Source organism: Melospiza melodia, chromosome 6, assembly GCF_035770615.1.
Source record: "Melospiza melodia melodia isolate bMelMel2 chromosome 6, bMelMel2.pri, whole genome shotgun sequence".
Classification (NCBI taxonomy): Eukaryota; Metazoa; Chordata; class Aves; order Passeriformes; family Passerellidae; genus Melospiza; species Melospiza melodia.
Window position 1 is genome coordinate 74318268 of NC_086199.1, and position 27687 is coordinate 74345954.

Consider the following 27687-nt stretch of genomic DNA (forward strand, 5'->3'; position numbering starts at 1 on the left):
TTCTTAATTTTGAACATTACATGTGTGTTATGAACATCACATGATTTATTTTTCCTAATGTGCTGAATGCAGATTAAACAGCGGCTTTATTTGTGTTTTCCTGATCTGCACTGGATCTACAAAGCTGGAAGAGCTATTCCTTGCTAAAGCTTGCTTGTCTTAAATGGATGTGTTTACCAAAGGCTAATGAGACAAGTGCAGAAATTCACAAAAAGCTAATGATGTCCTGCAGGTGAGAGTATCATGGGAGTAACCCCTCTAGAACTTTCTGCTCTCTATGATAAAGTGGAAAAGCCAGCCAACTCTGAATTGGACCCACATCTGCTACAATTCATTGTAAACTGAGCATGTCTGATATTGAAAAACACCTGAAATTAATAAACAGAATCAGCATCACACTCCATACTGTTTTCAAACAACATTTCAAGCAAGGAAAACAGGGTGGATATGGGGGAGTGTATGTGTGTTCCTTGGCCAGCTAACTCTTTAACTCTCCTCTTCAGATAGGAACATATCTTCACTTTGACACTACAAACTATTTATTGGTTTATTGTCAAATAAATATTAATTAAAAAATACTATTTCACTTTTGCAGCACCAGAAAAAAATACTTTCATGTGCCACTTTTAAAGGTTAACATACAACTACATGCAGACTCTGCTAGAAACAAGTCACCTGCATGATATTTTCAAGAATTGATGTAGAATGGAAATGATGGTAAATGTCATGTGTTTTCAATAAAAAAGCCCATCAGAGCAGACACAAATCACACACCTTTTAAAAGCAAAAAAAATTGCTTAGTTCCTGCATTGCATCACCTCTATTGACTTCACAGCTGAGCAAAAATAAAACCCTAGTAAATCAAACTAATATTTCTAGTTAAGTAGTTGCATACTTTAGTTACTTAATACAGAAGGAAGCAGAGAACAAACCCCAACAAACTCCCATTTACTCTGCATCAAGTTTTTCTCACCTTCAGGGCACCATAGCACAGTCCATACAACAATGCTACTGCCACAATACTACAGATAAAACTGTAAAGTGCTGCAAGCAGGCTTGTGGTAGCTGAATATGAGAGAAATGAAAAGAAAAGAAAAAACATTATTACCATCTGAAGTTAGAATACAAAATAATTCCGTTTGTTTAAGGTATCAGCCCCCTAATTTCCTCTGATGGAAAAAAAAGGCAATTCAAACCAGAACAGCTATTTTTATTTTCCCCTACAAGTAATTTTTATTAAGAGCATTTTATGTGGCTTTTTTAATCTCCCTACTAATTGAACAGCTTTACCATGGGAATAGTAAACTACAATAGAAACCAGTTGAGGAAGAAGTGACAGACTTATTAGGACAGTAATTCTATTTCTCAATAATCAATCAGAAGACTTCTAGGCTTTTTAAAAACACAATTAAAGTATTCTATGTTTAGAGGGTAGGAATACAAATAGTGTAACCACTAAATTTTTAAACTAACATACTGATCTTGGCTGCTCCACATCTCATACTTTTGCCACTGAAAAAACGCAGCACTCACCATTGCCACCAAAGACATGAATGTCCAGCTGTTCACAGAGATACATCACAAATGTATTCACCTGAGGCAGGAGACCAATGAAGAATACTATAGGGAAACATAGTGTAAACACTACAGAAAAAGAGAAAGTAAAAAAGTGGTGAATATGAAAAAACAGCATGGTGAGATATTTTTCAGTTTAAATTCTATGGTATCATACACCCCATTTTAACTCAACAACACTGAAATATTTCTATTATAAATTTTAAGGAAAATATACATTATGTAAAGTCCTACTTCAATGGCTCAGAACTGACTGAATACAGAAGTCATACAAATCAACAGTACTTTCGTTTTAATTGCTGTAGACATGGACACAAGCCAATTCAGGCTTTCCATTTTTATTTAGCAAAGATCAGCCAGGAGTGTTTACAGATTAGACTTGTAAGTTTTCACTCATTGTAAGTGAGACTTATCCGAGCCTAACTGCCTGTCTGGAGTTGCAGGAGCAACGTAACACCAGCCACTCTGACAAAAGGGAGGCCAAGCACCCCACCTCCAGGCTTTCTACTGCTAATAGTATCTGACAATTTTACTCATTTTCCCACACCACTTCTGAACATTCTAGTCCTAAATGACTGGGTTTTCTGGTTTTTTGGGTTTTTAAACAAGAACAGACAACTGAAGGAATCATGAAAACACCTGCAAATTACAGGATTTCGGAACACAAATATAAATTAATGCCACCTAATTTCAATACATAAAAGGCTTATGTCTCCACCTGTACATATATTTTTTTCCATCCTAAAGAATAAAAGATGCAGAAATAATCTTCTACGCATGTTCACATATAGTAGTTCAGATCCAATTCACATGTAACAGCATATTAAAAGTTCTAAGTTCTGAAGGATAGAAGGAACAAAAATAACCCTAACAGACACAATCTGGCAGTTTAGGGAGGTTTTTCTACCATCTTATTGACTTGTAGCTCCAGTGAACAAAAGAAGAAACAAACTTTAAAATATCTTGTAAAGCACCACAAGACTCAAATTTAATTTTCTAATTTTAAATGCACAGAATAGTTGGACACTGAAGGTCACCACATGAGAAATATCTACAGTGAGATAGATAATGAGAACCTGATCTTTTTCCATACTCCATAGCAATGCTAAACAACAATATCATTCAAAACATGCAGGTTTCAAGCTGGGGAAAAACACTGAATCCTGTATTTTTACTGACACTAATTAGGAAATAGAGGACTACAGACCAGCTCTTCAATATCTAATGAAAATACTTTATTAGACTTCTCGTGTCAAACCTCTATTTCAAATCATTGCTCAAGAAAGCCAAAATAGAAAGCAAATAGAGTGTTCTGTCAGTGACAGGTTAAAAAGTTTTCTCCCAAAAGTCTGTAAGTCAAGCTACCTTGGGCCAATTGGAAACAAAATTCCTACACAGATCTGGGAGTACACAATTTTTAAAGACTAGTCCAAGAAAAAGCCAATATTTATGATGCTTTTACAATCTGTAACATCCTAGTTTTCTAACAGTGACCAACTAGGTGAAAAGATAAAATGATTATTTTAAATGTGGAGTAGATTTAGAGGAATTGATCAAGTGCAGTATGTGGGACACAAAATAAAGCATTTATACTAGTCCTCACTTGTCTGTTGGCAAGGAGAAACATTTACATTATCTAAATACAAAGTTCACCTTGCCCTGTACACGTTTCTTTCAGTAGCTTTGCCTGGGCACAGGACAAAAAGGCAGCTGAGATTTTTACCTATCAAAGTGTGTTTGCTAGCAGCCAGGCTGGTCTGTAGTACACAACAAGCATTGTGAAACAGCACTTCAGCAACATAAGAGCTGCTCCAAGGGCAAGGGTACGACATGGGGGGTAGGGTGGGATGTGCAATGCAGACTAGTGGAGTTGTTCTCTTTTGTTTGGTGTTTTATCATGTTGGTTTTTGGGGTTTTGGTTTGGGTTTTTATTGTTGAGGGAGTTGTTTTGTTCTTTTGGTTTTTTTTTTTTTGTTTTTTTTTTTAAGTAGAATAAGCTGTTCTAGTAATCTGATTTTTTAATTGGAAGAACTGCTAAGAAATATAAACCACATATGCTGCTGCCAAGACACCCCAGAACAACAGTAAAATATAAGGATCAAAACCCATTTAGAACTCCTGAACTAAGAAGTTTTAAAAGCTAATGCCAAGATGCACATGGCCTGGTGAAAATGCCACCATATCTTTTAAAACTGGTAAAGACTCACTCTTCAGGACTTTTGAAAAGTAGCTCACTTTTACAGGAGGACACACCACTTCCATGTATATTTATGTATTACCATATGGGGATATGGGTATACACTATGGCAATGACTCCACACAGTAGAAAAGGGAAGAAAATATTTCCAAAACTGACCGAGCATTATCAAGAGAAATTAAGTCAGTTTTGTATCGTGAATGAGTCAAAAGTGTCTTCTATCTTCTTGTTTTATTACTGATACAGAATCAGGTATGCCAGCACATGAAGGGAACCAAAGAATTTGTTCAAAAAGCACCTTTGAAAATGTCTGGACAATTTCTGGTCATAAATATGCAGCTTAGACATTTTCCCTCTGGGCATTTAAATCCAGAGTTACTAGCGGAGAAAGTTGAAGGGGGAAGCAGTATGAGACATAAAATACAGGATGCTCCTAAAATCAAGTAATAAAAACTAATATCCAAAATGCTTGAGTCAGTAATTCTTATTAATAAATTAAAATTTTTAAAACCCCATGCCGAGATCAAGTTTTCATTTTTCTTAGACAGAAGATGGTCTGGGGGCACACAGACGTAACATTTAACTGTTCTAGTCTTTCACAAACAAGTATTTTGATATAACTGAAAAGCAACTGGATTCAGTTTAGATGAATTCTTACAGATTTTCTTACCCCACCCAAAGCAGGGATCCATAATAGTTCACCCAAATAACTTTGCTCCATTAAAGCACTGCACAAAGTTGCCAGGATAAGATGGTCTTGAAATGTTTACATCTCTCTCTCCTTTCTATGGGCTCTGTTTGAGACTACAGGGCTGTTATTATTTTCATAACAGGGGAAAGGGTTATTGTTTTGGGGATTATGTTGTTTGTTTTTTGCATTAGGTTTAGGGGGGTAATGGAGTTAAATGTTACCAGTATTCTGAATGCACTGCGCTGCTCAGAAAACAATGAGATTACCTCAAAATGGAAATGCAGCTCAAAAATTGGTATTTTTGGCATTGCTGATAGGACTGTTCCAAGAAGAAGCACATTAAGTAAGACTTAAACTGTGTATAATGTTTTTTAAAATTGTGTCTGTACTGTTCTGCCCAATTGCTAAGTACAAATAACCTAAGAGAACTCCTACTCATTTGCCACAAGTCCCCCCAGAGAGTGTGAAAGAGTCCAAATCAAAATGTTTTTTTAACTACCAAGCAGCTAGGTCCTAGCAAAGGGTAGTGTATGCAGGTCCAAGTTAGATAAGCAAGTTCAAGGATAAGGGCTAAGAAATTAGATAATGAAAAATTTTAGTAGAGGGCATATCTGCCATTTGTTACAGCAAAGCTACAGAAGGGGAAAACGTTCCCCTAAAGTTCTACTGTTGTAAAGCAAACAATTCAAATCCATGAAAAAGCCACTCACCTATAACTAAGTCCCTGGCTGACAGCAGCAGCAATGGGTTGGTGAAAGCCATTCCATACAACCTGAACCTTGTTGTAGATATGTTTCTGCTGCCATAATCCAACAGCCAAATCAGACCACAACACAAACAGAAATATACAGGCCTACTATAGGCTATGATACGATTGTGACCCTGTTTAAAAAGAAACCACAAAAACACCAACATTTGTTCATTATTCGTGGATAAAGTAACTTTTTCTCTTCTACTAGATACCTTCAGAATCAAAATTAATCACTGGTCATCAACTAATATACTGTGACTGCATCGTATCTTGAAGTTTTCTTCATAAAATCCTTAAAGCATTGCCTTGCAGCGATACCTGTCTGTGCTTCTTGTGGCTTTGATATAACAGACACAACAGTTAGATTACATTAGACTAAGCCAGGCATACCCTTAGTCTCAGCTATATTTTATGCTATGTTGCTTGCAGTAGTAAATGCTAGAGAAGCTCTGACTAGGCATGGTAAGCAACTGAGAATAAATCAATTTTAAGGAAAAAGGGATTAAATTTATTACTTAGATACTGCTTCCGCTGCATGGGGGGACAGAATCTCTATTGGTGTTTATCAAAATACAACTTCTTACACAAAATTATTGACTTGCTGTAGAGGAATAATGCTTTTAAACATCTTATCTAGGACATAAAGGTAATATTTTGTCTTGGCAATCTAGCAGATGGACAACAGAATATAAACATATTGTGCAATACTAGAATGTTAACGTTTCCATGCTCAAACGTTAACGTTCACTAAAGCATTGCAAACTCAGCTTATTAGAGGGAAAAAATAAAGCACTGTGCACACAAGGACAACTGAATGAGCTACACCTCTAAAACAGAACATCAAAGCTGTGTCAGATCATACCAGCAGAGCAAATTGCAACATTAAGAATACTTCTCAGTGTATTAATAATAAAGACTCTTCAAAAACCTTATTATGACATGGCTCCCTAGCATAAGCTAGGCTCAGGAAGGAGGCCATGATTTGCTAAATAAATACAAAGAGTAAGGCAGGTCCCTTCTCACACACTAAGACAACTACAAGCCTTTTGTGCCTTGTAAGAAGGAACATAGGAGAAATGCCAGTAAAATCAAACCAAAATGATCAATTCTTTGTGGGAGTTCTGCATCTGCAGGGTTAGTACAGTGGCACATGCCCGTGACTTACATGTCGGGGGGAAGAAGAATCTGGCTGAACACTCTGAAACCAAAATAAAAAGAGGAAAGTTACCCAAACTACAGATAAGTGTGTTCACCTACACACATCCTCTTGGTTGAAGTTCTTTTAACAATATCTACAATTAATTGTACAATTGCACATTGATAAGCCACATCACAGCCTTTAAACAGCACAATGTTGTAAACCATAAAACCTACTTAAAGAGTAGATGTCTATAACCAAAATTCTAAAAAAAATCCCCAAGTCTCTTATTTTCAGGATTTCTACTGTTTTTTAACAGCATTAGGAACTTTAATTTTAAATCTAATTTTCATCCTAATAGTCAAAAAACAATCGTTCTTAGATTACAGTAAACCATCATCAGTTTAAAAAAAAATTAATTATCTGACTAAAAATATGTTTAGATATAATTGCCTCCTATGAATGCTGAGGCGTAGACACTACATAAAATTAGAACCTAAACCAATAAAACTTCAAGTTCAGTTTATAGTTGGTTTTCAACATGTAAGAATGTGCTCCTCTTCACATACCAAAAAAATGCATGAGAACACTAAATAAAGGATTGTTTAACAAGCATATGTAGAACCATTCTAGTGATGTGACCTTGCATTACCATCTATCAAACTTCCCATGAGGCCAAGTTTACTATACATTATAAGCATGCACATTTTTCCTTAAAGCCCTAACTAACCTGCAACACCCAACTGGATTTATATCTATTGTTTACAGAAAGTGAAGAGAAATTCAAGTACCTTCAACAGTGAGTACTGGCAACTGGCTATTACCAGGCAAAACTGGAAGACCCAAATATCCTTGAAAAAGCCCTCTATAAGAAGTACAGAGCCCAGAAATGCAACTAGAATAGCTAGGATGACAGCTAATACGTTTTCAAGGATCTCACGATTCCTGTTTTAAAGGGAGAGAAAAAAAGAAAAAAAAAAAAAGAAATTTAAAGCTAACTATGTCTAAAAAAATCTGCAAAAGAGCAGTCAGAGTCAAAAATTAACAGGGGTTATGATACTGGTAGCAAAATAGTTAAGAATAAATTTGAACTTCCATACTCTACTAGCACAAAGTCCTTCAGCAAAGCTAGGAGCTACCAGGATGTCAATGACAGCTAAAAGCAGTCATTATCTTAGTATCTTAGGGAATTTTACTTTAAACAGCAAAAGATAACTTCAGAAGATTATTTTAGAAAAAAATCAAATGTTCCACCAGAAGCACGGTCTGTAACATAAATCTATATTCAAAGCCCATCCAAGATGATGATAAGCCTAAGAAAAAACAGAAGTATGATAACTTACCTGATTCATGATTTTCTAATGATGAAACTAAAAATACTCTTGCTTGAGTAAGATATGCCAAGTGGAATACAGATAATTCCCTATGACATTGCTAGTGCTTCGGAACAGAGTTATGAGTATTCCTCCCTGGACAGAATCACTACTATCCTGTTTATTTCAAGGAGGTTCATTCCCAAAATATAAATACATATTCCAAAAGCTGGTAACCGGAGGATCAATTTCATTTTATTCCTCTAGGTAAATGTACAGGGACAAGAAGTCACAGTATTAAACGACTCTTGGAAAAAATGCTCTGGAACAGCAGGCAAATTCTTTCTGTTTACCAAAAGACTAAGTGCATGCCAGGTTGTAGACCCTTTAATTAATTTTTGGAGAAGGCTATACTCTAGCTTTAAAGATTGGCAATGAATCTTTCTATTTGATCCTTCAAATACATTATTGCCCCACACAGGCAAAGTGGGGGTTGCTTTCCTTTTTCCTTTTTTGATTGCTACAGAAGAAAATGAGAGTAGCCTCCATTATTTTAGAAAAAACTACATTCAGTATTATTCTTTCATTTTTCAGAGTACAGTAAGTATGTATAATTCTCTAACGACAGTTTTATCTATATTACAGTTTAGTAATTGTTTTCATCTTGCTTTCTAAGGTCTGGCAACATACAAGGATCTCACCTATCAAATAAAGCCAGAAGAGTTAATCTATCAAAATTGATGCTAATCCAAAGTTTAGGCAGGATCCAAAAGCGATAGTACTGCTTGACTTTTTGAGCTGCTTCCTCTTGAGGCTGCATGTGGTCCTGAAGGTCAGGGCTCAGGTCAATATCTTGCTGCTCCAACAGATCTGTATCCATTGTTAGCAGCCTGTTCAACCTGATCTGAGGAAGAGAAAGCTAAAAGAAAGTTAGTATTAACAAAAACTCCTTTATATCAAATCACTGTATATATAGTGAAAATTGCTTTGAAAAATATTGCTGGAACTCTTAGTTTCACTTCTGAGGAATTACATGTTAAGCACTGTCACAGGCTTCTACTTACTTTTTCTGTCCTTATCACAGCACATGAATAGGACTAGCAGCAATAACAGTTTGCATACAACAACTCTTTGGCATTTCAGCATATGCCTTATTTCAAATGAATGCATCTTCCAAGCACATTATCCCATTTACTCTGAAAACTTCAAATTTGAAGACAAGTAAACTGATACATGGACAACATACACGACAAAAATAATCCAATTATTAATTTAGATAAATTACAACACATTTCTTATAGTCAGCTAATCTGCATCTAAATCCATGCTGAATGGTTCTTTATGCATGACAATGCAACATAGTCATGAACCAACAGTCAAGTTCAAACTCACTGAATCCAGAATACACTCAGAAATGAACCAAAGAAAAAGCTCTGTCCTAAACAGTCAAGTGCTATTTACGACTATTACTTATTTTGTAGTTTGTTTAGAGTTCTCATGAAAATCACAGTAATACTAACAACCATGAAAGATACTAAAGGAGAGTACTCAATGCTAATAAGACACTATAGTACATATTGTATAGTCTAATCCAGTTTCTAACAGGCCGAGAAGCATCTTGACATACTGCTAAAATGCGCTTTAATGAAAAAGCTTCACAATGCGTAAGGCAGAGACTAAAACTTTAATACTCATGCCACTCATGCACTCATCAAGTGCAAAACTACAGGTTGTCTTTGGAGGGGCTTTTTCCCTACAATCATCTAAGTTTAACATTCAATGTCTTGATTTATAAAATTTTTGTCATCGCTCCTTAAATCATCAGTGTACTTAACTATGCTTAGCCAGCTTCTCCTCCCTAGAAAAATACTAATGAAAAAACAAGCAGGAACACTCCCTTTCTAAAGACATTTAAAAAAGACAAACCATACTATTTAAGGCAAACTGTCAGAAAACAGATCCTTTTTCAATAAATTTTTAAAAGCTTCATTTCTTAAAAGGTAGAATCAGCATAACATTCATGGCACTAATAAATTTCAGTGGAAATTTCCCTTTAGGTGCATGGGCTCAGCTTTTACAGTCACAAATTTGCCTTAAAACAGAATCATTCCTACCAATGGGACTAAACTGGCAAACCAAAATCATAGAAGAGGTAATGTGGCCTTTTTTCTAAAGGCTACATGTTTGAGGGGGACTGTGGAAAGCAAAGCAAGTTCCTCTAGCAGACACCAAGTTTAAAAAGCACATTCTTGATCAAAAGCATGGTCAGGCAAATGGAGGTCTCGTGATCCTCTGCCAAATCCTAAAGCTGTATTTCATTTTCCCTCTTGATTATATATTAGGTACTTCAACATACTTCTCTTTGGTTTGCCAGCTTAAGAATCATGCCCATTTGCACTGTCTTCAGAACATAATATATGACTTCAGAATTAAGAGTACAGGTATGCCTGGACTTGACAATAGTGCAAAAGCTACCAAATCATAAAACTAAGGAATTATAAAGCTATTTGCAGTATGAAACAGTGTAAGCTTCTGCCTTGTTTTGCCAGCCACTTCCCACATACAAACTTGTATTTTGCACATCAGACTCCAATGACAGATTTCTAAATTCTTTTCAGGAAAATTACTCAAGTGAAGTTTCTTTTAGTCAAAATACAATATTTAGTCTTTCTGCTGCCTGCTAACCTCAGTAATGCACAGAAAGAAAACTGTCTAAATTGTACAGACCTTTGGAAACTTTTACAAGGTATCTTAGAACAATTTCTATGCGTGTTTTTAAATCACTCATTTTTAGATCAGAGGAAACCAACTAAGTTTAGAAGTGCTATGCAGGAAGATTAATTTCTATGTATATATGAAGGCACTACAATACTAAATACTTTCTCTTCATTAATCCAGACAAAATTCTTTCATAAGAACAGTGAACTACCACACAGAATGAATAATCAGTGCTATAAAGTTGGATAGGCTTCTGATTCTTTGCATGCTTTAAAAATAAGTAAGAAAAACTTACTAGATCATGTGGATAAAAGCGAACTGAGGTAGAACTCGATACGTGAGAGTCCGTGTCACTATAAGAACAGGGAAAATACTTGAGATTATAAACTACATTTTATTTCATCAGGTCACTCTAATTTTCTAGTGTCCCAAATTAATTTTGATACCTTTTGAATTTTATCTAAATATCTTAAGTTTTTCCTTCAGTCACTTATTATAAATTCAAGTAGCCACTTAGTCTCATGTATTGTAGTACATTCCACAGCTATAGTAAGCCAGGTGATTCTTTAATCTTACACTTAACATATTCTCAACACCCAGTCCCTAAATCATCTTAAAAAACTACAATGATAGCCATTATTCCACTTGAAAAACAGAAATTTTATAAGCTGTTAGTTACTGATTTGTAAAGATACATCAATCACATCTCTAAAGAAGTTCAGAGGCCTCTAGTTGTTCACATGCAGTTTCTCATAATTCTATACTGTTTTTATCAATATCCCAAGACTGTCAAAAATAGCATATACTTAGCACAAGTAAAGTGAGCTACTTAAACTGCTTTTTAAAAACTTAAAAACTCTGGTAAGAAGAGCAAAATTACTTTGCCATTTCCATTCATTAGAGATGAAATTTCTCTTACTGTATGAGAGTCCATATCCAACCACTGCTTTTTTCCCCAATTTTGGATAGCTTTTGGATGTTTGTTTTCCATGTAAATCACATGGTTGTAAGACTTGTATCAAATTTATGCAACTTTCCTTCAGTTCCTTGCCTTAAGATAAAAACATTCTTTGTTATCAACTTTACTTCACTCAAACTCAAGTATTCTCTACAGCCGAGATCTGATTATCTGAAGTGGCCAGTTTGTTCCTTCCATTAGTACATTCAACTTCATAACAGCAGCCATCAGCAAAGCCGTTGCATCTGGAACATGCAAGCAGTAGAGGCAGGGATTGGCAGCTTTGTGGAAGGAATCCAGAACTTTTGGTCAAAGTTCAATTCTACAAAAGGCACTTGCATACTCTCAAAAGAAAGATTTGAAGATGGGATGTTTTATATCCATTACTCCATAATTCCAAGAGCTATTCCATGTACATGTGGTAGGAATTACAGCATTCAGCATGGTGCAATAGCTTCAGAGCAATTCTACAAAGTGAAGTGGACTGGGGGCAGGTGGGAAGCCACAGGAGATTTTGGGTTGCTTTTCCTTCTTCTGCCTCCTATCTTTTCAGAGAAAGAAAGGGCATCTTTCTAACAGCAGATGAACTTTCCAGTATGTAGCTGGCTATTTCAGCTGCAAGTCAAATTTTCATCTCAGGCATGCTAACACTTCCATTTACTGTCTGATGCCATCCATGAACTTGAGAATAAATTTATCAGTTTACAACGGCTTCACAACTCGAAGTTCAATAGCCATTATGGTCAACAGCCACCTAGCTTTCTCAAAAATGGGTTAAATTCTTTAACAAAGACTTTCTATAAGCCAACAAAAAATGCATTTGTCAAGTTCTCAGTTTGGAAGTGTACTGGTTAAGCTAGCAGTAATACTCATTTTCTGAGATAAATATTTAACTTAATGTTATCTTCTAGTAAAAATCACTTGAGTCACAAAAGTAAAAGTATATGGTTAACAGATTGAATTGATTTTTTTGGTAGTGCATACTAAATAAACTTTTAAAATTAAAATAAAATATTGGATTGCAGTAAGACAAGAATCATCACTCTTGACTGGCCTTCACACACACCAGATGTTGGATGCTCTTCTTGCAGCTGGCTCAAAGTTCACAAGCGACATGTCGCAGCCCCCTGTCTCGTAGAGCGTAGAACTGAACTTACCTATTAAAGAAAAGGTCAAAAGCAGGTCAAAATTTCCTCATGTTTCACCCCATTGGCAGCAGTTTCTACTCATTAACTTACTATAGAGATCAATTCAGACATCTGAATTTACATCAGTGTCAAAATATAAAATGTGAGTACTCATGAATGTGCCACCAGGGCAGACATTAGCTACACAGCTGTCTTTCGTACCATGTTACATAACATATACACTGTAACTGCAGTACTGAATTAAAGAGTTTGTATTTACAAGATGCCATCATTAACACAACAGAAGGACAGTGTAAGTCTCTTTTTCCTCTTAGAGACTAACCACATGAAAAATTTGCAGTGACCAGCTTCTTCAGTCCTTGCCACTCCCAAGAGAACCATCAGTACATCATTCACTATCAGCATCTAAGAACATTTAGCTACAGCAGTGATAAGACAAGTATTCTGAATAAAATTCTTTTGAAACGTCCATGTCTATTTGAAAAGAAACACAGAGACTGAAAGAAGTGGCCAGAGAGGCTTCATAACTTAACTTAGGAAACTCAAAAAAGGAATGTGCAGAAGAGATTTATTCTACAAGCTAGTGTAAGAAGAAAGGACTGCAAACTAACTTCTTAGATAAACCATTTGGACTTCTCAAATACTTAATTTTAAAAAGTAGCCAAAGATTGTAACTCAAATGATAAATTACCTTACTCAAATATGTTTTCACAGCACCCACCTCCCAACACTAGCCTGATCAGAGAGATAAGTGTTGTAATTTGCCCTGAAGGCCAGGTTCAATATATTTCAGCTCTGAATGCATGGAACCTGATTTTGAAACTGATCTCATATGAAATATCTGCCAATTTCTCCACCTCTTCTAGATTAAAAACCTTAAGTCATGATGCAAAACATGCAATATTCCAGTATTAGCTTATATAAACAAAAGAAAAAAATCCCACTTGGGAGTGTGTGAAGAAAAACTGTATACACCTCTCAGCTGTGTCTTGTAGCTTTTCCTTCTGCTGATACAAGATATCAAGCAGACCCCAGAAACAGCTAACAAAATCAGAGCTTCCAATCTTTGCCATTTCTGTGAGAGCACAACCTGCTAATACCGTGGATTTTGAATGGTTTTTTAACAAAATATAACCCTGCAGCAGCTTCTCTTCAGACCCACAGACATTTAAGTTTGATTCAGAATTTGATTCTTATCAGGTTAAATCCCTCAAGCTAGATGCTTAAAACCAGTGAAACAGAGAAAAAGAACTGGTATATTGAAAACATCTTCATAAAGCTTTCTACCCTCAGAAGGAGCACTTCAGACCAAGAAGGGAAATACCACAGCTGTGCTCAGAGCCACCATTGTGACAGACAGTTCCCTACATGGCTCAGGAGGCACAAACAGCATGCACGACAGCACTCTCCCATATTCAATTACATCTGCCACAGGCCTAAGTACAAAGCTCACTTTTTAGGGCTTTTTCCTCATTGGATAAGATTTTAATGAAGTGCTTTAGCTGATTATCTTTTGGTTTTCAATGCAGTGTGTAGTACACAGTAAATAATGAAGCCTAAAATTTAAACTAGTAGATAACACGGGTAATCTTCCCACAACTAATAAAAACCCTTGGTTACAAAGGTATATTTTTTAACTCTGTCAATAAAAAAGTTTCAGGAGCAAACATGGAGATACTGGACAATACAAATACACTTCAGGTTCTACTCAGGACAAAAATGTGCATTAATTATTATAGAAAAATCGGGGCAAGCAGTCCTTAAAAAAAATGGGTTAAATTCTTCATAGTTTAGCATTACTGAATAGAGATCCGGGAAATTAAACTTTTTAACGTAATGAAATTCTAGTCACAGAATTTCATTAAGTTAATAAATTAGAATTAGAATAAATTAGAATATACTACTTGGACATACAACTTCCCCTTCCCTTGGACTGAGGAAAACACATAAGGTATTTATTTCAGCAGAAGTTTACTGAACTATTACACTTTTTCATATCTACAGTTCCCTGTCACCCAACTTATCCGTGAATCTACCAAAATTTGCAGCATTTCTATTGCTGCTGTAAGTATTGCACTACTGCAGTGGGATATAACAAAACTGATTTACAGAGGTTGCAAACAGAACACTTAATTCCTATTGCTTATACACAAACTACAAAACAGACTCAGGATATGTCATGCTTGCAATACATCCACCTATTTAAAGACGCTTCCATTGAAAGTTAGCTCCCCAAGCACAGCTTCCCATTCATACAAAAACTTTTCTGCCCCCTTTTTTTTGTTTTTCATTTGCTGTTTTTGATTTGCTTTGGTTTTGTTGTTGTCATTCTGCTGGGGTTTTTTGGTTGGTTGGTTGGTTTAAATAAAAAGATTTTTCAGAAAAGCCTCAACTCATCTCAGTAGAAAACTTGACAGGAACTGTTCATTGCTATTGGTGACACAAACTCCAAAGTCTGACTGGAGATAATAAAATAGGCTCCAAAATCCTTAATTTTTAAACTGAGACAGGAACAGCTTCCTTACAGTACATAAATTCTAATGAAGAATTTCAACACTCAAGATTCAATACATATGGACATACCTAGCATTTTTATTTACTCTAGTGACTCTTTCCCATTCCTGTCTCCCAAACAGCATTCTCCATGGGATACTTGGAACAGCACCACATTGAATAAGCTTAAGAACATATTTTCTCTCTCTAAAGCCTGTAGCTTTATCACGCTGTGAACAAATGGGAAGCTCCAAAGATTATGTTGCAAACCAAGAAACATGATCAATAGCATGTCTGCCGGCTCAACATAAATGTCTAACTTCTCTGCACACAAACACACACACAAAAAAAAAAGAGACCTGTAATTCTTAACAAATTAAAGTCACCCAAAAATATTCTATTTCGACCAGGTTACAATAACAAACCAAGACACTGTGATACTCAAGCACACAAATCCAAAATACATCTTCATTCTGACACGGAGAGAAGATAAATGTGTGTTCTTTGAAGCAAGTTTCCTTGTTCCAAAAGACCAAAATATCTCATCGCCACATCCAGAGACAACCATGTAACAGTTCACACTGCACAAACTCATATTCACACAGTTCTGGGCATCAACAGACAACAGCAACAGGCTAATGAGCTTGCATAGACAAAACCTGGAAGACTTAAGTGGCTCAGGATTTAACTAAAATGTTGCTCTGATGGCTTCCTCAGCTAAGTTACCTCCAGCGTGCTTGTGAATTTTACATCCAATACATGCTACTTTTTTTTAAACTGCTCAGACTAGTTCACATGCAAATGTTTACTGACATGATGAAATTACATCATCATTAGATCAAATATTTGTCTACTGCTTCAGTCAGTATTTTTAAAATCCTAGTTAGCAAAAGCAAAGTCATCAGAATTTGACTTCTTGGTAGACTGCTAGGAGCTTTATTTCCAAAGGTCAAAATTGTACCATTAGCTATGGTATGAAGGTGCCCATGTTTTCAGTTAGAACACTTCAAAGTAGGTCATTTTTTGTTTCTATATGAAGTTTGTCAAAAGAGTAACTTACCTATTACCCCCAATTCCAGACTACAACATGACTATTTCCCATTGGAATATGGGAAGTGAATATGTATTTTCCATATGGACCTTTGAACATGCTCCCACATCCATCCCAAACAGATCACATCTATTGAATTATCAAAAGGTACTGACTGACTGCTTCTAAATTGGTTTTAATCTAATAAGTAACCAGTGTATATGTTTATCTTTACATGGAAGTTTTGATGTTCAAAACCATTCAATTGGCTTCATAAATTATTTAAATCTGAAAGATCATTGCTTGTTGTATAAACGAAACAACCAGTGATCCACCATACCACCATGATTGTCTTGTAAAGCTCTAGATGAGCAGTTCTCTTTAAGCACAAAAGCAATTTTAAAAAAATCATCTAGCCAAGGACAAGAGTCTGTTATTTCACCCCAGCCTCAGACACTGGGCATCTGTTCTGCTAACTCAGTTCCTGGATTCTTAACTACTTGACAAAACCTAATTTTAATTTAATCAACCTTCACTGCAAGGGCTGAAAAATCCCACCTACCTGTCTAAACAATCAGTTATCAGAACAAAAAGAATCAGTACTGCCACACTCTGCTCTGAAAGCTGTCATTCACTTAAGTCACGGCACATGTTTTGTTGCTTTTGAGATTTGAATGACATTAATCCTGCCTATAATCATGGCATTTAGTTTGCCACCATTCCTTTCCATCCTGCATTCCTTCTATGATTTACTTCATGTTTACCACTCCACATCAAGATCCTTTTCCATCCTTTCAAGTTCCTTTCCCCCTCAAGCTTCCAACAGTATAACTGATAAAAATCTTCCTACTTTGAACCTGGAAGACTGAAGATAATGCCTCAAAGCATCTCCTGCCTTACTCTCAGGGCAGTGCCCAGTTAAAGATAACTGTTTCATCACCAGACTGCGTGTGGGTCAGGTATAATATAGTGAGGCTCATACTTGGTAAAATAAGCCACCAGAATCAAATTATCAGACAAGAAACTTTAAAGTAAACAAAACCAAAAATTTTGTGTCTTGTTAAGTGCTGCATCTTGACATCAATGTGAATAGAAAAAATGCAGAAATAGATAGTGCACTGGTAAAGGAAAACATGAGCCCTATACGTGAAGGCTTTTACAGTAAATGAATATGTGTCCTGTTTGCTTTTCCAAGAGGATTTGAATTAAGAAACTATTCTATGCACTGTACAGTGATATATAACCCCACCTATGTTTGTCACTGATATTTCCAGTTGGAGTAAACCAGGATTTGTTTCCAGGTATTTCCCCAGCCACTATGGTTTTTTTTTTTTCCCCTGGGCAGTCACAAGGATTTTCACAGCAACAAGGAACTGGTCATAGCTCCTTCATCGCTTTTATTTTTATTCTGATGCCGATCATGGGAAAATCAAACTACAACCTTCTCCCAACCCAAACCACAGACAAACTACAGTCATCTTTCACTGTATTTTTTCAAGGTATTTTGGGATAACATAGCAAAACCAAGAGCCTTAGACTCAACGGAAAGAGAAAAATAGTGTTACTTCACCCCTGACTTGAGGGTTAAAAAAAAACCAACAACCCAACAAAAGCCCCCAAACAAACTAACCACATACCACTTATAAGGAAAGATACTTTCTTGTCAGGCCTGATAAAGGGATCACACACACGAAAGCTTGCACCATTCTGCCAACTATTTTACTCTTAACAAAAGATAGCACCTGTTCCACAAAACCTGCTACACAAACTAGAAAATTTGATTTTCCTAAAATAACACAAGAAGATCCTGCCTATAATAGCTCCTTTCTCTCAAAGGATTCTAAACTAGATGCTCAGAGTCTCAAAACAGGAAACAAATCCCTGTTATACATCAGATTCTTATCTAGCAGATCCCAGAAGTTTTGTGCCTCCCAAAGAGAACGTGATGTCCCATACAGGCACAGTACAGGTAAAGTTTCAGAAGAATTGAATCTCATTAATTTCTGAAGACTCCAATGCACAAAAAGTACAACAAATATGCCTTTTTACAGAGTCTAAATGCCATGCTGAATTTTATATATGATCTACTTTGATTTCTGAAAGAGCAAATACTACAATCTCCTAAACAACATAGACCTAGATTGCATATTAAATGACAAATTCTACAGAACTCAACTGTATTGTTTTGGGTAAGAGGAACCAAATCCTTCAAATAAATAATGGTGGCCTCAAGAATACAGCTCAACCTTACACTTGGACAGAAATAACCAGTATAACAATTTCAGAGTTATATTTCCAATATGAAATAAGAGTCCAAATTAAATTCAAAAATGGGCTTCATGTAACAAGTTTTCATAGCTGAGAGACACAAGCACTGAGACTGAAACAATAACACTTCTACCTAAAAAACATTAAAACAACAGAATCTTCAACAAAAATTATTAGATAACTAGATCATGTGTATTTATATCATTTGTAGTTAAGTCTTATCAAACATCTCAGAGTAGGTAAAGGTGGCTTTCAGTTTTGCTTATATTCCATTCTTCCTGCACTAGATCATGCAAAAGAATGAAGACTCATGCAGAAGAATGAAGACTCAGTCAAACTCACATTTAAAGGGTTACCACAGACTCTCAATTCATGGAGTCTTCCCCTCTAGTGGGGTAAGAGACAACTCACTTATCTTTTATTTACACAAAGGTCTGAAACACACGTTTGGTCAGTGTTCTGATCAAACCTCTATTTTTAGGGTATTAGCACTGACAGCTGCTCAAAATTCCATCACTAATAATTGTCAGTGCTCAAGATGCCCATTTTAATAATTCAAAGAAGAGTTAGGTATTAATGATGAAGTCATAAGTAATTCAGGTGATTTATAGATAGGTGCAAAGATCCCTGCCAGGAATTTTTCCAAACTGGTCCCTGCACTATGTGGCAGATCAGTCATTTATTAAGACTGTCTTAACTTCTTCATAGCAATTTTATTAGCTGTACAGAAGTTAATTAAGAAGTCAATAATCAAGAATACCACATAAAATGGACCATGAAGAACTAAGAAGACACTATAAAGCTCCATAAAATGATGACATTTGACATACGAAAGAGTCTAGATTTACTTCCAATACCAAGCTCCTAAATTAACACGTACATTCAAAACAAAGCATTCATTTACATAAGTGTTTCTTTTTTTGAACAGCAGCTAAACATCTTATCTAAAAAAGGTAAGATCAAGAATTCTTGGAAGCAATAACAAGTTGGTTTTTTTCAGGAACCAGAAGATCCCCAAAGTCGCCATCTCTGCTCAACTGCCTGCAGGACCATAGGAAAGATTTATTACTTGTGTAACATTGTTCAAATCAAGAAAGCTCTCACACCATCACTACTTGTATCTATGACTCCTTATTTCTTATCACGCATTTGTTAGAGAAACTGTCTGGAAAGGTGATTGAGCAATATAGCTCAATGAAGCAAAATAGCTCTTCGTTCTTCCTAGAAACACACCTATAAGATTCAGACACAATGCTCAGATTAGCTGCTTTTCAGTGCATTATTACCAATAAATCTGCTGTATTAACACTTCCATGTCACCAAGTTACATAAGGCCTGCATACCAAGTTCATCGTGCAAACTGCTACCGCCTACAGCAGATGCCGTGGCATGTGATGCTTCTAAGTGGACACTCCCATTTCTCACCAGCAAGGAGGCGCTAGCGCCGGGCACAGCTGCCTGGGAAGGGGGGCAGGACTGCACTCTGACCTGCGAGCAGCACTGCTGGCCTTGCTGACCATCTTGAAGGCTACGAGAAAACACGCATTGGGGACACATTACCAGGAAGAAGTGCAAAAGAGCCAGAAGTGAAGCAAAACAAGGTGTTTCAGTTTAAAGAGGAAATCTTTTTTTTTTTTTTTAAATAGTAGCATTAAGCAGTTAACAGCTAGGATTAAAATAACCCCTACATCCTATCTAACAGAGTATTTAGGCCCTAGTTGAGGCAGTAATCTAGAGACAGTGCTGCTGTCAACTTCTTAGAAGTAGTATTGCTTTCTGAGATCTCCCCAAGTCACCCAAGAAATATATTCCTCTGTGTCTTAACTTGTGGGTGCAAAAGCAAATTACTGCCAGTTAGTTTAACTACAGGCTAACCTGAGGTATCACCTATATTTACTACTGACTATTCCAGTCTTTTCACAACCATTTTTTGCTTATTCAAGTATGACCTGATCAGCTGTTTAGGGCTTTTTTCTTAGTCATATTACCTTTCTTATTAATTTACACTAACTAGAAAACATCTTTAAGCTTTGTTAATAGGCACAGGATAACACAGACCTTGTAAATAACTGAAGTAATACATTTGGATTCAGAATTATTTTGAACAAATTAAGACTCTGTATATAAAGTTATTAATTGGCAAAACTAAAGTTGATTCTGAAGTTATTTTGAAGTTACAGCAAAAGCTTTATTACTCACCAAAACAAAGGTTTTAAAAGTCAACCTGGCTTTCAGAGAAATTTGTACATTTCTCATAGCCATGAGCAGACAATGTTTAAAAATGTTAATTCTCCTCTTCACAGACTTCAATTGCAAAATGAACTTTATAAAACAATTTACAAAAGTTAGATTGTTTTAATAGCTTGTATAATATCAGGTATGACAGTGTCAGAGTACATTATGTTTACAGTTGATATCACACCATCTTTGCAAGAGCACTGGTTTTATTACCCTTCATTTTGTGGATTTAAAGAAGTTACATTAGCTGAGGCACTATCTCAGATTTTGTATTTTAAAGACTGAAGAACAGCTTAAACACTCTCTTTTGAAAAACAATATATATCACCTGTTGGTTTTAGCACTATTTACAGCATGATGCTAGAGTTGGCAAATGAGGCAACTAAAAAAAAAAGATCTTACTAAGAGTTGAAGGGTTATATCTGATGTACTTGCTTTTAACAGTATTTTCTACATCATCTACTTTTCAGTTCTTTTGTTAGAGCATCACTGGAAAACAAAATATGGATATAAGAACAGGTGTTAAGAAAAGCTCATGCAAAATAATGCAGACATGCACACAGCTCAGGAAGAACTGCAACTCATTATTTACTGTGTTCTAACATTTTAACCTAAAATTTAAATTCAATGTTTTGCTGCAGTACATAAGGCTTTCAGTGAGCTGTGCAGCAACAGAAGCCCTAAGGAAGTTCATGGATGTGCCAACTTTCAGTGCCTTCCTAAGCAACACCAAACTAATGCTAAGCAATACTGCTTTGCCATAAACAGCAGGTACACATCTCAAGAGATATGTACACAGCTGCCCGTTGAATAGTTATCCACATCTGTCACAATTAAAAAATCCCATCAAAGGATCCATCTCAACCAACTGCAAAAGAAAAACGGCTTATTCTCTCCCTGATTATTACAACAATAAAATTCTGCTTCATACAGTCAATTACACACATGCATACACCATTGACTACATGGGACACCAATGAACACTTATTTTTGAAGTGCCCAAAACACTACTGACATTTAGACAGGACAAAAGCAGGGGTGGATGGTGTTTTATGGTGCATTTAGGGTTTGTTTTATTAGGTTACTAGGCAAAATAATCTTGTGTCTAATTTAGTATCCAATCAACAGAATTTACTAGACCAGGTTTAACTTGTCTACCGTTGCCAAAGACACGCCTACATAATGCCATTGTCTCTTTTACTAAATATTTCACAGAGGAAGTGAAAAGTAATGGCAATCATGGACAGGAAATTAAAAAAGAAATCAGGTTTAACTCAACAGGTCCTAGGGAACATTCCCCCAACATCCAATTTTATGACAGAGTTAGAAGATTAAAGTTTTGCTGGCAAGGATAAGAAACACATAACATCAGCGCAACTGAAGATTAGTAAATCTAATACCCTTATAAGTTTAATATCTGAAGTCATGGATTAGCAGCATCAGAAACTAGACTGGGGCAGCTCACCAACAGCATACAGTTGTGATGTCAGTACAATTGCAGCAACATTTTGAAAACTTCTAAGTGGTAACTGCCTAAAAATGTCTCTGTCTTTCTTCACATTTGCTCCTTAGGCATGATTTAATTAAATATTTCTTAAGGGTTTCCTCTTTCCAGTAACACAGAATTTACACTAAAATTAAGCTACCCATGTAAAGGAAAGGGTATTTTTAGACTGTTCACCTAGAAATTAGAACATTAATACATTTTATTTCAGATACATTGCACAGTTGACAGCTCAAATGAATTTGTGTCAAACAAATATAAAAGCACTTTGGTGTTTGGTTAGCAATTTAACTAGACTCCAAGTGACAGTCATTTAGCATCATGAAAAGTACTTTGAGTAAATTACCCTCAATAAGTATTCAATTCTGACTATGTTTATATTATAAAGCATTTTTGATAATGTATGTCATTATGTTGGAGAAAGTACAGTAAGCAGTGTTGGGTGGCTTTTAATTTAAAATAGAACAAATTTAGATAATGAAGATGCTTAGAGGAAATGCAAGGCTAGAACATTTAATCTGCTTTTTTACCCTTGAACATCTTGTCTGATTAAAGAGATACTCCCACTTCACAAAGTGAAATCCATGATTCACAAAGTTCACAAAGTTACTTCACAGTCTCTCACTGAAGTCAAGCTTAAGCCATGGGAACCTTATTGACTGCACTAGCGTGTGGAAATAAGGCTGCTGTCAACCACAGTTTAAAACAGACTGTTTTAGTCTATACCTACAAGAAAGAAAACAGTTTTCTAACTAATACACAGTTAAGAAGCTTTCATTAGTCTGCACAGCCTCTTATGCTGCAATACACAAAGCTGCACTACCCTCCTTTACAAAAAAAAAAAAAAAAAAAAGGAAAAACAAACTCAGAGGCACGTGAAAGCAACCAGATAAAGCAAAAGTGATCTGAAAGAAGACAAAGTTTTATCATCCTTCACTATGAAGTAAATCACTAGCTTGAAGTTGAACACCCTACATTCAGCAAGACCAAAAGCCTAACAAAGAAAAATCTAAAATTACATGATTACTACTTCATATTGCACTAGCCACTAAAACCACACCTAACTAGTTTCAGTCCTTGATATGACAGAAGTCAATCCTTCATCTGTTAGATTTTTAGGTACCATTCTTACACTCCCCCTGCCTGAGAAAAATTTGCAAAAGTAGTCCTCAAATATTTTAGTGGTGTGACAAAGATGGCACAATTCCTCTATCACCCTCTATTGTAAGGTATTTCCTTTTTATTTGTTCCGTTTCTACAGGTTTTCCTAGTTGAAAAAATTACATAAATATTCCCAAAACACAAAAACAATTTAGCATACAAAGGAAGATCATTAAGAATATATAAAATATGCAATTACTCCTACATATTTATCATGTAACTAAAGGAAGAATTACTTCAATACTTATAGGGAACTGTTCCTTCTTCTACAGGCCATGCTCTCCTCACCAGATTCTCCAATTCAATAAGCAACCAAGAAATTTAAAGACTTAAAACACATGTTTAAAAACTTATTGTGGCTGCTGTTTCTACTGTTCAGGCTGACTGAACAAACAGAGCTGCTGTATGTAACAAATCACTAGGCTCAGCCTTGTAAACACAGGGGCCAGTAAAGGCTGGGGGACTCCTCAGACACATGTACACAGTACATTTTAAACATTGCTAAGGCATGCAAAGTGCCACACAATTAGATTTCACACTAAGCAATACTGGGCATTCTATTCACTTCAATACTCCTCTTTTGCTGCAAAAGATACAAGATCTTCATAAAAGTTTACCAGTATTTTAGATTTGGAGTCTCTTTTTGAGTATGTATTTAGCTCTTTATACAAGTTCTGTCATTTTGCTTATCTCTCACAATCTACAAAGGTGAAAAGTGATCACAGTACTAGTCCCCAATGCCTACATTATTCAAGAGATGAAAACCAAAATGGGGAGTGCTGATACTATTTTCTTGGGTTTCTCTTCTTGATTGAAAGTAAAAGTTTTCTAAAAGTTTCAGAAGTTTGTTGATTAAAATCACTGAGGCTAAGTTTGTTAGCATTAGTTAATTTTTATATCAATCTGAAAACAGCTATGTTAGAGACTGACTATCCTGACCATTTTTAAAATAGTGCCACATACACATGCACAATTCAACAAGCCCACAGTGACATGCAGTGACAGCTCAAGGAGGTTATGGTGGGGAAGGAAGTAAAAAGTGCTTTTCTGGCAACACTGGTGGGTGTGGGGAAGTGGTCTGCTGCATGCATGCTAAATATGGTGGAACATTTAGATACCCTACCTGAGGGGTGATCCGATGAGCAATGTAGGAGGGGTAGGGTTACTCCCTGCATTGTGCCGGCGTCGTACTGCCTGACGCCTAAATGTGCTGCGTTCACGGCGAAATGTGACAGTCTCCTCGCTGGCTTGTGCTGCTGCATCAAGACAGACTTCAGGTCAAATACGAACCCATCCTAGTCACGTCAACAGCAACTTAAGACTCCTTTCTTCCCTCTGACCCTCCCCAAGTTAACCAACTTGACTCACAACAACACAAGTAGCTTATGTCCTAGCTGTTCAAACAAGCTGCCTTGAGACAGGATCACAACACACAGTTATTAGCAAAGACCTGGGGGTTGGGGGAGTGTTCCTGAATATACAGCTCACGTTTTTTAAACCCCAGATCCAAACAGCTAGGTTGCAAAAGAGGTTGGATATTCCAGATCTTTGCCGTTTATGCATGGAAGGAAGAGATGCCAGATCTCCCCATTTATCTCACTGAACAGATCATTAAGGAGAAGCCTGAAGAACTACCTGGCAAAGTTGTCTACCACTTCTCACCATAATCTTCCCAATTTTTTAACTTCTGCCAAATAGGCAGGGTTGAGATCAACCTCATCACAACTCTTCCAGGGGACACAACGAGTAGCTTTTTTTTCTCATAAGCATCAAGGGATACATGCTGCTCCTTCTGTGCTCATTACAACATAAATTACAGAGGCAGGAGGTTGAGAATAAGTAAGAGAATAACTTATTTTTAAGGACTAATGGTTTTGTTATTTCAGGTCCCCAAACAAAAGGTTTGGTTCAAATTTATAAAGCAACATCGTAAGAAACAGTTTGTATGTACTCAAGGGATTAAAATACTTATCCACATGTTATCCCCCAAAAAACACCTGTGCTCCTTAAGCTCTACAATCTGAACAATTTCAGATTTGGACTGCTTCATGGTGTGTCTACAATCTGAGAAGTCTTCCTCCTGAGCCAAGGAAGCTCCTAGTCAATTTGAATGCAGAGCACTAAAGAGCTCAAATGAATGGGCAGCAGAGAAAATAGGGTTTGGCAGGCAAGTGGAAGAGAAAAAAAAAATTGACATGATGTCAGTGCAAGAAGAAAATCACAATCTTGACAGGGAAGTCACAACTTGGTGGCCAAGAAGCCTGTTACTAGAGTTAGAAAACCAAGAATGTGTCAAACAAAGAAAAAACAAACACCACCTCTCCCCCCTATGAAAAAGACCCAAAAAACCCCACAGAGCAATGGCAGGAATACTACAGGCAGAGCAGCCCATATGCACTTCAGCACACTTCAAGTTACAACACTGCTGCCATTAAACTTTCAACACTTACCAGCAAAGACTCTAATGCTGGTCTACAGGGAACAACAACCTACAGCAACCTACTACTGCTGTGTGCTACTGCCATAGCTCAAGTAATAAAGGCTGAAACAAGAGTTTAATTCACACACAAACCCCAGGTTATCAAATGAATTCTCTGTCTGAAACTTCAATTTATAGCTTGCTTTAAAACAAAAGAAGCTACATAAAGAGATTTACTTTAACACCAACATTCAAGCTACAAGGATTTAATTATCAAAACTATAGATGTTAAAATCAACACTTTCTGTACTTTCAGAAAAAACAGGGGTTTGCTCATTTTCTCCTCATTCCTCCCCAAGTGTTTTTACAATTCTAAGCATCAATAGTTCATACTACCTTTTTAGGGTATTTCAGCAAGAAGTTTCTTGTGTAGTTTAATATACAGCTTTATTTTAATACACTGCCTAATTTCTTTAAGCATTTCTTTGCAGCTCTCACACTTGAAGTACAAAGCAAGTAAACCACACTAAACAAGACAGACTGAATCCTGACACACAAGGTCAAAACCGCCCATTAATTTTGTATTATAATTTATAAAGCTCATTTTTTCTAGGATACACATCAACATAAAAAATTCTTATTTACAACACAGTTTCCACTGATTCTGGTAATCAGACCACAGTTAAGCACCACAAAATAAGGGAACAGTGACTAGTCTTAACTGAAATGTAAATATCTGAATTGCCATTAAGATGGTAAACATCAGCATCGTATCTTAATTACTACTTGTAACTACTTAGTAAAAGCAGCATTCAAGTGCAATTCTTTAAGGTAGCATACTTAACACTGACAGATATCTGTCAGCATTCTGCAACAACTGAAACAGAGATTATGAAAACACGATAGGTCCTCCCTATATAGCTCAAATTTAACACTAAAGCAAGTCTCAAGAACTAAGTGAGGCAGTGTCCAGTGAGAAAGCCAGCTATACAAACACACTTGAAGATAAGAATAAAAGAAAATTTAAAAAACACCTAATATATAATTGGGGATTCAATTCAAAGCTGTAGAGGCAAACAGCTTTAGCATTTTCTAACCTTTTATTATTTCATTTTAGGTTTTACAAGTCAAAGTAGATTTTGGTGTAGCTTTCTACCTGTTTTACCACAAGATTCTTGATTTATCATTTTGAAATTTTGTTCAATGCACATCTTTTATACATATTCTTCCGGAATGTAGGTGGTGCCATTCAGGGTCACTACACAAGTTTACAAGTTCCTTTGAAAAGACTGCAGGGCTGTTCAGACCAACAAGCTCAAGTCTGCTAACATTACACAACACTACAAGAAGCTGCATGTAGAAAACATGACCAAAGAAGTTAAAAAAAAAAGGCTAGCTGAGCAGAAAGGATTAGTATAAAGTGTAGAAAGCTAAACTGCTCAAAGTTTGCTTTTGGGTGAAAAGGAAAACCAGAGGAGCTGTGGTTTGGTTTTGTTTATTGTACTGGCCCCCCGGGTTTGCTCAGTTTTCCCCAAGACTTTTCAGTCAGTTTCTGTTTTTAATATAATTTCACAGAAGACATACAATTTAAAATGTACACATACCATTATGGAAAGCTCTTTATGTTAATTTGTATTATTTGTGTTTCTACTTGCCTTTATTGAGAAGGAGGAGGGCAACTGCTTGTGAGTTCACCAGTAGGAAGACAAAGTTCCTAACTTACCCTCTACCATGATATGAGAGGACTTCTATCACATTTCAACACAAATAAGCTTTAATATTTATGATGTCACATACACTTCTCTAACACTGCTTACAACTTATCCTAGAGTCCAATGTAATATCCAACATCTAGTAATGTACAAAATCTAGATGTAACAGGAAGAGATAACACAGGTAATACTTCTAAAGCTCATGCCTACTTCAATTTAATCAGTAGAGGAAAACAAGTTTTTCAGCTTACAGAATGTTTGTTAAAAGGTGTTCTATGTTGTTTTATTCTATGTTTTTTATTCTGTGCTTCTATGCTGAGTCACTGCACTTAATATCAAGAAATTCGAGCATTTCCTCTGCATGCTGTCATTT

The 27687-nt window shown here is 36.1% G+C and overlaps 1 protein-coding gene across 8 annotated transcripts in view; it reads right to left on the reverse strand.

The window, feature by feature from the left end:
- PCNX1 (pecanex 1) overlaps window positions 1-27687 on the reverse strand; it is an 88861-nt gene that overhangs the window by 33195 nt on the left and 27979 nt on the right. For 2 of the 8 annotated variants that reach the window (XM_063159197.1, XM_063159205.1), the window contains exons 7-16: window positions 24307-24439; window positions 19624-19808; window positions 12408-12498; window positions 10679-10736; window positions 8367-8584; window positions 7144-7297; window positions 6380-6412; window positions 5174-5345; window positions 1534-1644; window positions 974-1065 (exon numbers count right to left, since the gene is read on the reverse strand). In XM_063159197.1, the coding sequence (XP_063015267.1) occupies window positions 974-1065; window positions 1534-1644; window positions 5174-5345; window positions 6380-6412; window positions 7144-7297; window positions 8367-8584; window positions 10679-10736; window positions 12408-12498; window positions 19624-19808; window positions 24307-24439 (1247 nt within the window). The remainder of the gene's footprint in view (window positions 1-973; window positions 1066-1533; window positions 1645-5173; window positions 5346-6379; window positions 6413-7143; window positions 7298-8366; window positions 8585-10678; window positions 10737-12407; window positions 12499-19623; window positions 19809-24306; window positions 24440-27687) is intronic. The other 6 variants (XM_063159198.1, XM_063159199.1, XM_063159201.1 and 3 more) reach the window with 6 other exon arrangements.